This window comes from Phytophthora parasitica, assembly GCF_000247585.1.
Source record: "Phytophthora parasitica INRA-310 unplaced genomic scaffold supercont2.3, whole genome shotgun sequence".
Taxonomy (NCBI): domain Eukaryota; phylum Oomycota; class Peronosporomycetes; order Peronosporales; family Peronosporaceae; genus Phytophthora; species Phytophthora nicotianae.
Genome location: NW_008648989.1, coordinates 1,341,195 through 1,350,351, shown reverse-complemented (window position 1 = coordinate 1,350,351; position 9,157 = coordinate 1,341,195). Strand labels below are relative to the sequence as shown.

At 48.7% G+C, this 9,157-nt stretch overlaps 4 protein-coding genes across 33 annotated transcripts; 3 read left to right on the top strand and 1 right to left on the bottom strand.

The window, feature by feature from the left end:
• The first annotated feature begins 76 nt into the window (after positions 1–76).
• On the top strand, positions 77–1,922 carry PPTG_01579 (hypothetical protein). The gene has a single exon (XM_008894941.1). The coding sequence runs from the start codon at positions 162–164 to the stop codon at positions 1,677–1,679; it is 1,518 nt and encodes a 505-aa protein (XP_008893189.1). The 5' UTR covers positions 77–161; the 3' UTR covers positions 1,680–1,922.
• A 22-nt stretch (positions 1,923–1,944) lies between these two features.
• On the top strand, positions 1,945–3,526 carry PPTG_01578 (hypothetical protein; the record flags this gene model as incomplete). Its single annotated transcript, XM_008894940.1, has 2 exons — positions 1,945–2,418; positions 2,486–3,526. 2 exons carry the CDS (start codon positions 1,945–1,947, stop codon positions 3,524–3,526), a joined length of 1,515 nt encoding a protein of 504 aa, XP_008893188.1.
• Positions 2,384–5,768, bottom strand: PPTG_01577 (hypothetical protein). 30 transcript variants are annotated; one of them, XM_008894914.1, is made up of 13 exons: positions 5,685–5,768; positions 5,395–5,590; positions 5,136–5,322; positions 4,812–5,074; positions 4,617–4,735; positions 4,399–4,549; positions 4,270–4,321; positions 4,105–4,197; positions 3,985–4,031; positions 3,860–3,910; positions 3,631–3,796; positions 3,208–3,540; positions 2,384–3,143 (listed from the first exon to the last, which is right to left on the bottom strand). In XM_008894914.1, exons 1-11 carry the CDS (start codon positions 5,716–5,718, stop codon positions 3,697–3,699), a joined length of 1,293 nt encoding a protein of 430 aa, XP_008893162.1. In that variant the 5' UTR covers positions 5,719–5,768; the 3' UTR covers positions 2,384–3,143; positions 3,208–3,540; positions 3,631–3,696. The 30 variants fall into 30 exon arrangements, with proteins under 30 accessions (XP_008893162.1, XP_008893163.1, XP_008893159.1 ...); XM_008894915.1 differs by having other exon boundaries at positions 2,384–3,114; XM_008894916.1 differs by having other exon boundaries at positions 2,405–2,639; positions 2,744–3,540.
• Positions 5,769–5,923: 155 nt separating this feature from the next.
• PPTG_01576 (hypothetical protein) lies at positions 5,924–7,600 on the top strand (the record flags this gene model as incomplete). Its single annotated transcript, XM_008894909.1, has 1 exon — positions 5,924–7,600. One exon carries the CDS (start codon positions 5,924–5,926, stop codon positions 7,598–7,600), a length of 1,677 nt encoding a protein of 558 aa, XP_008893157.1.
• Positions 7,601–9,157: the final 1,557 nt, after the last annotated feature.

Below are 9,157 nucleotides of genomic sequence, written 5' to 3'. Positions count from 1 at the left end.
TCAATCAAGAAACGATTTCTGACTTGGTGTTTGTAAGTGTCACTGGAGTTGCCCGTGCTTGTACCCAAAAAGCAGGCGACGCTCTCTCTCGACCTCAACTCAGTCCTCGATTTGCCTCCTGCCATCAACTTGGAAGGCCAAGACGAATACACCCGCCGGCAATGCAGCGTTTCGCCTCCCTCGTATTGGTAATTGCCACCATGTTGCCACTAGCACAAAGTTACACGAACCCCATCACCGTCAAGGGCTACAAAATGTTCGACGCCAAAACTGGCGAAGCGTTTGCCGTTAAAGGCATAGACTACTACCCACGCCCCAACACGGGAGACCTGAACGCCAACAACCTCGACTTCTTCACAGACGACAACGAAGATATCTGGGGCCCGGACATCGAATACCTTGCGGCGACCGGCGCCAACGCCGTCCGTCTGTACGCCGTGGATCCATCCAAACCACACGATCTCTTCATGTGTGCGCTGCGTGCTAAAGGCTTGTACGCACTAGTGGACCTCGGAGCGAGTTGTGAGAACTGTTCCATCACTTTGGACGAGTATCCGACATGCTACCCCAGTGCACTGAAAACTCGAGGTGAACAAATTATCTCCGAGTTCGCACAGTACGACAACGTGCTGGCATTCAGTGCTGGCAATGAAGTGAACCATATTGTCGACGATGCGTGGACTAACGCCCCGTGTCAAAAGAAATTCATTAGAGATATGAGAGCTTTCCTTGGAGGTTGCTCCAGTTTCCGTGATATTCCAGTGGGGGTGGTTATGGCCGACCCGGACACGACCAATAACAACCGAGAGATCAATGCCAAGTACTATAACTGCAGAACCGACTCAAGTGACGAGTACGAGAATGCACAATGGTACGGACTTAATACGTATCAATACTGTGATGCAGACATTACGGAGTTGGCATCGTCGGGGGGATTCGAGAAACTATTGATGGACTTTTCGTCCTATGACATGACTATCCCCGTTATGCTCACGGAATTCGGCTGTGTGAACCCGAGCTTCCCAACGGTAGATGGATATGAAGCTCAACGCACATGGCTTCAAGCTGGGTGGATGTTTGACTCAACCTTCCGTGACGTGTTTGCCGGAGGTTTTGCCTTTGAGTACTCGACGGAAAATGCCAATGCTAAGGATGAATCGCCCTACCCGTTCACGAGCTACGGTGCACAAAACTATGGACTGGGCTATTTTTCGCCAGAGGATTGTGACCACGAATCGGTTCCGTGTGTCTACAATCCAATGCCAAATTTTGATAGCTTGGCAAAGCAATACAATGCAACGGATGTATCGGGGGAGAGCACTATGGAAGATTTCACCCCTGACCGAACCACGATTCCGTCGTGTCCGGATGGCTTTGCTGCTCTTGCTGATGTCACGTGGGAGGCGGACAGTGTTGAAAGTTTGACATGCCCGTCTACGGCTCAACAGTATGAGTGCCCAGACCAGGAGCCTAGCGGAGACTGGGCCAGTGACGCTGGATCGAGCTCAACCACATCATCGAAAACTTCGGATAACACAAAGGAGGGTGGAGACTTCAATACGGACAAGTCGGGAACGGGTAGTACTGACGGTGGTAACACCAGTTCCACGTCCTCGACCATGACCCGGTCCGTTGTAATGGCTGTCATCGTTACAGCCCTTGCTGGTATTTTGATCTAAAGAGATCGATAAAATTGGTAAGAATATCTCGAATTAGCCTGAAAATTGGTGTGAGAAGAGAACGTTGATCTCCAATTTGGAGGTTGTTGGAGTCCGAAAGATAGTAAGACAAGCTGAGTTTAGAAAACAAGAACGTTCTTGTAGCCGAAAATGGTACAACTTGAAGGCAGAAAATAGTCTGGTCACTGATGAGCAAAGGTACCTTGTCAGTTCTCTGTGTCATTATTGAAAAGCTATCGTACCAAGCAGTTCTTACTCGACAAGTATGAAGCTCTCCGTGATTGTCGCAACTTTGTTGACTGCCCTAGCTGCCGTCGACGTTCAAGGCTACACGAACCCGATCACTATTGTCGGCTACCGCATGTTCGACAACAAGACGGGTGACTCATTCGCTGTCAAAGGCATCGACTACTATCCGCGCCCCAACGCCGGCAAACTCAACGAAAACAATCACGACTTCTTCACGGACGCACACTACGACGTCTGGAAAGACGATATTGACTACCTTGCTTCTACTGGAGCCAACGCTGTGAGGTTGTACGCTGTTGATCCGTCCAAGTCCCACGACATGTTCATGTGCGCGCTGCGTGCCAAGGGCATGTATGCTCTGATCGACCTTGCTGCTAGTTGCACCAATTGCTCGGTTACCATCGAAAAGTATCCGACGTGTTACCCCGCCGCTCTTCGAGAACGCGGAAGGCAAATTATCCTGGCATTTGCCAAGTATGACAACGTGCTGGTACGTTTATTACTTTATGCTATTTGTGACGATAAACCTATGTTCATATTTTTTTTCTTCTTGGCAGGCCTTTAGCGCAGGAAATGAGGTCAATAACGAAGTACCCGAGGACGCTGCGATCAATGCACCATGCCAGAAGAAGTTCGTTCGCGATATGCGCAACTTTATCGGAGAATGCTCCAGTATCCGCAAGATCCCCGTTGGGCTTGTCGTGGCCGATCCTGACACAGCGAAAAACAATCGCGAAGTCAACGCAAAGTACTACAATTGCCGCGGCAACAACGACAAGTACGAGAATGCCGAGTGGTATGGTATCAACGCATACCAGTACTGCGACCACGACCAGAAGACTCTCGCGGCTGCTACCGGATTCAACAAACTCCAGACAGATTTCGCGTCGTACGGAATGACCATCCCGGTAATGCTGACAGAATACGGATGCCTGAACGTAAAGTTCCCGAAAGTCGGAGAGTATGAGGCTCAGCGTACGTGGCTTCAGGCAGGCTGGTTGTTCTCCTCTGACTTCCGCAAGACATTCTCTGGAGGCTTTGCCTTTGAATACTCGACTGAGATCGTGAACGTGAAGGCGGCGTTTCCATTTACCAGCTATGACGCCGGGAACTACGGACTCGGCTACTTTAAGCCTGCGAACTGTAATCACGATGATATCAAGTGTGAATACGTGCCAATGCCCAACTACGACAACCTCGCCACGCAATACAAAGCTGTTAACGTCACTAGTGAGACCAAAATGAGCGCATTCAAGTCGGATCGAACTGTACTACCCACCTGCCCCACCGGTTTCCCGAAACTAAGCGACATCACGTGGGAATCTGACACTGTTGCAAGTAAATTCAGCTGCCCCACGGCAGTTCAATCTCATACCTGCGAAGGTCAACAGTCGAGTGGAACTTGGGCCACTGGCTCGGGATCGGGGACGCATAGCTCGACTCCCAGTGGAAGCAATAGCGACAGTACTAGTGGCAGCACCAGCAGCAGCGGTTCATCGGCTACGACAACCACGGCGAACGAAGCGAACCGCCAAAACTCACTTGTGGCTGTTGTGTCGGTCACTTTGCTCTCGGCGATATTGCATACTCTTTTCTAAAGAGTACATAGGATCTGATACACCAGTCATAAGAACAATTATAAAATATACACATCTCTATTGAGCATGAATGGGAACACTCAAACGCGCTCCAACAACCCTACCATGCACCTTGCAAGTCGTTTTGGTTGATTAGTCGGCAAAAGGCTCGCGTCTGATTTTGAACATGGTTAAAGTCTGCTTGACGATTGAATCGCGTCTCGGAAACAGCGCATCATCTTCTCGATGGCCCAGTCCGGAGTTTCGGGGGTAACGGGAAGGTAGACCAAACTATCATGGTAGAAAATCGTCAGCTCATGTTGCATTTCCAGCGTCAAAGTTGTTGCAACAAACCTGGTCATGATGTGCTTAGCGTGCGCAGGGTCATGGTCTTGTCCAAGCGGGCTGCACACACACATTCAAAAAGAAAATATCAAGTTTTAAAAGCTGCAGAATTATAAACCCATCTCTCATCGTACCTCGGGACGTAGGTCAGTTGTGTAGCACCCGAAGTGACGTCAAAACCCTGTTTAAAAGCTTATTAGCGCCCTAGATCTTCAAAAAGGCTTGTTAAAATTGTGAACTGTCAGCCAACTTACATGCTTGTTCATGTAGCTGACGACATCTTTCGGGGACGGCACACAGACAGGGAACAGCCAGTAGTAGTGCTTCTCAGCACAATAACCAGGGATCTACAAAAGTAAATGCAGAAGATGTTAGAATGCCTGATGACCACAGAAATATAATGAAGCAAGCACGCTTACTGAGACGTTGGGAAGATCCTTGATGGCGTCGGCCAACCGTTCGCTCTTGGATCTGAAATTTCCATAACACGTTAAGATAATCAGTAACTCTATCACTTGGATGCGTTCACGTTTCCCATGTGCACTTACTTTCTTTGAAGTACATACTGTTCATCCATGCAGATGAGGCGGCGATGCATCAGCCCAAGCAAAGCCATCGACGGGCGGTACTGGATCAGTGACACCAGCTCTCCACCACTGAAGCCACGAATTGCCGATGTGATCACTTTGTCGTGATCAGCTGCGACAGAAACAGAGTTTTCAACAAATCAGACTAACTGAGAGTTACAAAGCGCAAACTAGCGTACCTCCAACAGCACGACAGGCATGGAGGAATAGTCCGTAGATTGCTGGCGTGGAAATGCCATGCAGCATACCGTACTTCACCAATCTCTTGAAGAAGAACAAGTTCGTGCGGCATGGATACCTACAGCAAGCGTAGCCAGTTGGTATCACAACACCATTTCTATAATTCGAAACCAAAAAATAAACACTCTGCTTACCTTTTCTCACGACGACGCATCTCTTCGAGCACAGCAGAATTTTTCACGTGGATAATCGCACCACCGAACGACGTCGCCGTCTTGATCGTGCCAAAGCTGAACATAGACACATCTGCACGGTTCTCGCCCGTGTACTGCATGCCCATAAAGGCCTGTGCACAGTCCTCCACAACCAGCAAATCGTTGCTACGCGCAACTTCTAGCGCTTCATCCAGCGGGAAACGCGAGCCGAAGACATGCGCGACCAATAGCATCCTCGTTTTCTACAAATTTACACAAATCAGCTCTAAATTTCACCAACAATACTCCGAATTTCTTCTTTACCTCTGTGATAGATTTCTTTAGCAGTTCCACATCCACTGCCAGTGTCTCTGGGTTCAGATCCACAGGAACCGGTACTAGTCCATGGTACCGCAGTACGTAGATCATATCGGGGATCGTGATGGCACTGCAGAGCACTTCACTCCCGGCTGGCAGCTTGAGCGTTTGCAGCAGGAGATCAAACCCCGTTCTAACCACCGATAGCAGCAAGATTTAGTATATAATTCCTCAAAATTCATAGCAATAGGAGCTCGTTCCGTACCGGATGGAGAGAGTGACCATTGCATGACCGCTGGGATCCCACAGATTCGCGATATTCTGCTCATATTCCTGACGCTGGTGCTCGCGCAGTTGTAAACACGCAGCCAGACCTGCTCCAATGTCCCCGTACGTCACGTCGAGCTTCTTACGAGGGAAAATGGCCCATGGAGCTGACGCTGACAGTGCTTCCAATTGGCCTGGTACAGTACCAGACAGAGTTGGTACAGTTAAGGGGTTAAGTGAAGGAAGATAATTATGCTAACGGGTAGAGAGGAAGAAGAGCAGACGCACCGAAAGGTTTGAGGCTTGCTGCGGGGCCGCTCATGACCGAAGAAAAAAATTGGTCGTTCGTCGACAAATGTGTTTTTCTGCCGCTTGAGAATCGTACTTAGCTGGAGGACAAAAAAACCATTGTCAATCGGTATCATTCGACCATCGAAAGATACTTTACGGACCTGAAGGGGTGCGTCGGGTTATGAGCTCACGTAGATGGATCTGCTACCTTAGAGTCGTATCCGCCACGTTGCACCATGAAGCGCGTGGCTGCCAAGCCGGGTGTTGCCACACCTGATGAGGCCTTAAGTGCGTCCGACTCGACGTGTTACGTGTCTCTGAGCGACCACATCAAGCGCACACGCACCACGAGCCAAGACGAAGGTCTGCTACTGTCCAGTCTGCTGCCAGAGCAATACTCTGGATCCGTCTGGAGTCTCGAGTCTTTGGCAATCCCCATTACGTACATCAGCACGGGTATAATGTACTCTTTTCCTCAAGCCACCATCGAGTTTTTCCCGAGGTCGTTAGGCGCCTCAGACGCTCAACTCAGTACAGTGACAGTGGTTCGTGCACTTCCTTGGACGTTCAAAGTGCTCTTCGGACTGTTACCGGATGTGTTCCCAATCCACGGTCAACGATTCACACCCTATTTGTTCCTCGGGTGTGTGACAGCGTCGCTATTCCACTTATTACTGTCGATTTACAGCGCCTCAGACTCGCTGACGATCGCGTCGTTCGCACTTTTACTTTTCGGAGCTACAGTCGGTGTGGTTATGGCGGATGTCATGGCAGACGCACTGGTGGCACATCGGGTGTTACTATTGCAACAAAAATCACCGAGGAAGAGATCGGAGGAGTCAAAACTACAGCAAGAACCCAAGGTAAAGATGCAATCGGAGGGAGCATATCTGCAGACTACGGTGTATCTTTGTCGCTTTGCCAGTGAAATGGTGGGCTATTGGTTGGGTGCAGCATTGAGTAACAAAGCACAATGGGGCTGGGGAGCTTCAATGGGTCAGCTGTTCGCTTTCCTCGCTTTTGTCCCGATGATTTCGGTGCTTCCAGCGCTTAAATATCTCTACGAACCGGAGGAGATCGGACCGATGCCTCTGCAAGACCAAGTTGCAGGGATCTGGCTCATGCTACAGCGACGTGCTACGTGGCAACCCGTGTGTTTCTTGGTGCTGGCAAATGCCTTCTTTGTGCAGAATGCAGCATGGGGAAATTATCTTAAAGTGGCGTATAATTTCGACGCCTTCCAGTACGGAGCATTGAGTGGCATTGGGGCTTGTGTCACTTTCGCTTCGATCGTCGTGTATCGGACGCATATCATGCCGCACTTTGAAGCGCCTTGGCACGACGTGTACTTCGTAACAGGCCTCGTTGTTGCCTTCTTTTCACTTCTCAACGTGCTGCTTGTGTTGCATGTGAACGAGGCCTTTGGCGTCCCTCCCTTTTGGTTTGCGATGGGTGACGCTGCAGGTGAATCCTTTGCTCGTGGTTTCCAGTATCTTCCAGTGGCTCAAATGTTCGTGGCAGTGTGTCCAGAACACCAAGAAGGGGTGGCATTTGCACTGCTCACTAGTGTCACCAATCTCGCGCAGGCATTTTCCAGTACGATTTCCAATATGTTGCTTCATATCTGGTCAGTTGAGTTAACGGATCTGCAAAAAGTTCCACATGACTTTAGTGGCGTCTGGAAGCTGTCAGTACTTACGAGCGTCATTCCGTTGATCCCAGTTATGTTTGCAACGACTCGACTGCTGCCAAAGGGACCGCGTCAACTGGAGGAAATGAGGCACCAGCTTTCGCCAATTGGGGCTGTAGTTGTCATCGTTTTGTATGGTTGCGGGTTTGTCTGGGTGATTGTGTTGAGTATGTTAGCAATATTTGCACCATGCCATGTCATTGTCGGTGGGCACGGCTGCTAATAAACAAGTATCCAATAGATTATTTCAATAATGGTCAACTCTACCTTGTTCCCCTCGACACAGTGGCGGAGAAAGAAGCTCGTTCATTTTGGGTACGAGTTAAATAGAGATGTATTAAAATTCGAATTAGTAGATCGCTTAACGTCATTGACAACACGAAGTGGCTGTGGCCTGGTTGTGTCAAAGACAGCGCGATGTATATCTAGCGGTGTTGTATTGATTCTGAGTAGCAGGGCCTTTGACAGATTTCTCGATGGGCTTGGCTCTATTGTAGACGCTGTACTCCACTTTATAGTATTTGTGCTGTTGTGTTACTCGACGGGAAAGTAGATCGAGCTAGGAAGACCAACGACACTGTATCAGGTTGATACAAGCTCGTAGTTCCTTCTCCGAAGAGCACTCTGAATCGCACGCACGCAATATTTTGAAAAAGACATGTTTGTTAATACTTAGTAGTTGCAGTTGTATTTTTTTTCAAGCATGATACCCAACAGGACCCAAAGAAGACCTTTGACGTAATACCATGACTACTACTGATCCAATTGGTGACAACGGCCACAACTGATGTACTTTGATAGTGATCAATAACGTATCATCTTGTGGCGAGGGATGTCTTGACAAGCCCAATGAGTTTTTCCAGTTGTTGTTTATGTCGTGTGGACGATGACTCTGCGTCTTCTTGATTCTTTTGCGACTCAGTGTCAGTCTCCTCGCTTTGCATAGTTTGAATATCATCTGAAGCCAAGCCTTCTACAACGATTTTCTGGAAATGGTGACTGGACTCTGCAATAGCGAGTTTCACAAATGCACTCAATCGGCGGTGTCGCCGAGTAATATTTGAATCGGAATGATTGGGTTGCACACCATACAACTCTGTGAGTGCCTCGCAGACTCTTTGGTTTGTACCTGGCCACGCTTCAAACGATATCAGTAAATTTTGTGGTGTTTCTTGTGCTTCAACGTTTTGTAGCCACGAACAATGACGGAGCTCACTTGCGCTTGGTCGCTTTGCTGGATCTACGGTCAATATCGACTGAAGCAAAGCACGCACATCGCCAGAGAGTGTTGGTGGTAGCACCACGTGCTGTGCACCACTACGAAGTTTTTGAAAAAGTTGGTGGAAATGTATGCCTTGAAATGGAAATTTACCGCATAGCATCACGTAAAGCAAAACGCCCAAACTCCATATATCCACAGGTTTTCCGTCATACCGCTCTCTCGCGACCACCTCTGGAGCCATGTAAGCAGGTGTGCCGCAGAAGTTTTTCTTTTTCAACTGTTTCTTTCGAGCCTCGTTCTCTGCTGGATCAAGTGTTTGAAGGTCGATAGATTCTTCGAGATCACTGAAACCAAAGTCAATAACTGTAACGTGTCCCGATTGCTCGTCGAGAAGAACATTTTCAAGTTTCAGATCGCGATGAATTACACATTGTGAATGTAGTACTTCCACAGCTGTAACGAGCTGTTGAAAAATTCGTTTTGCTCGAGTTTCTGATAATCGCTGACCCGGAGCTCGTCGTAGTATCTCGCACAAACTGGTCCCTTTTAAGAGCTCAG

Coding starts and splice junctions, on each gene's coding strand:
- PPTG_01579 (XM_008894941.1), top strand. CDS start 162: ATGCAGCGTTTCGCCTCCCTCGTATTGGTAATTGCCACCATGTTGCCA.
- PPTG_01577 (XM_008894910.1), bottom strand. CDS start 5,718: ATGAGCGGCCCCGCAGCAAGCCTCAAACCTTTCG. Junction 4,736..4,811: donor ATGCGTCGTCGTGAGAAAAG/GTAAGCAGAGTG, acceptor CGCTTGCTGTAG/GTATCCATGCCGCACGAACT. Junction 4,032..4,104: donor TCAGCTACATGAACAAGCAT/GTAAGTTGGCTG, acceptor GCTTTTAAACAG/GGTTTTGACGTCACTTCGGG.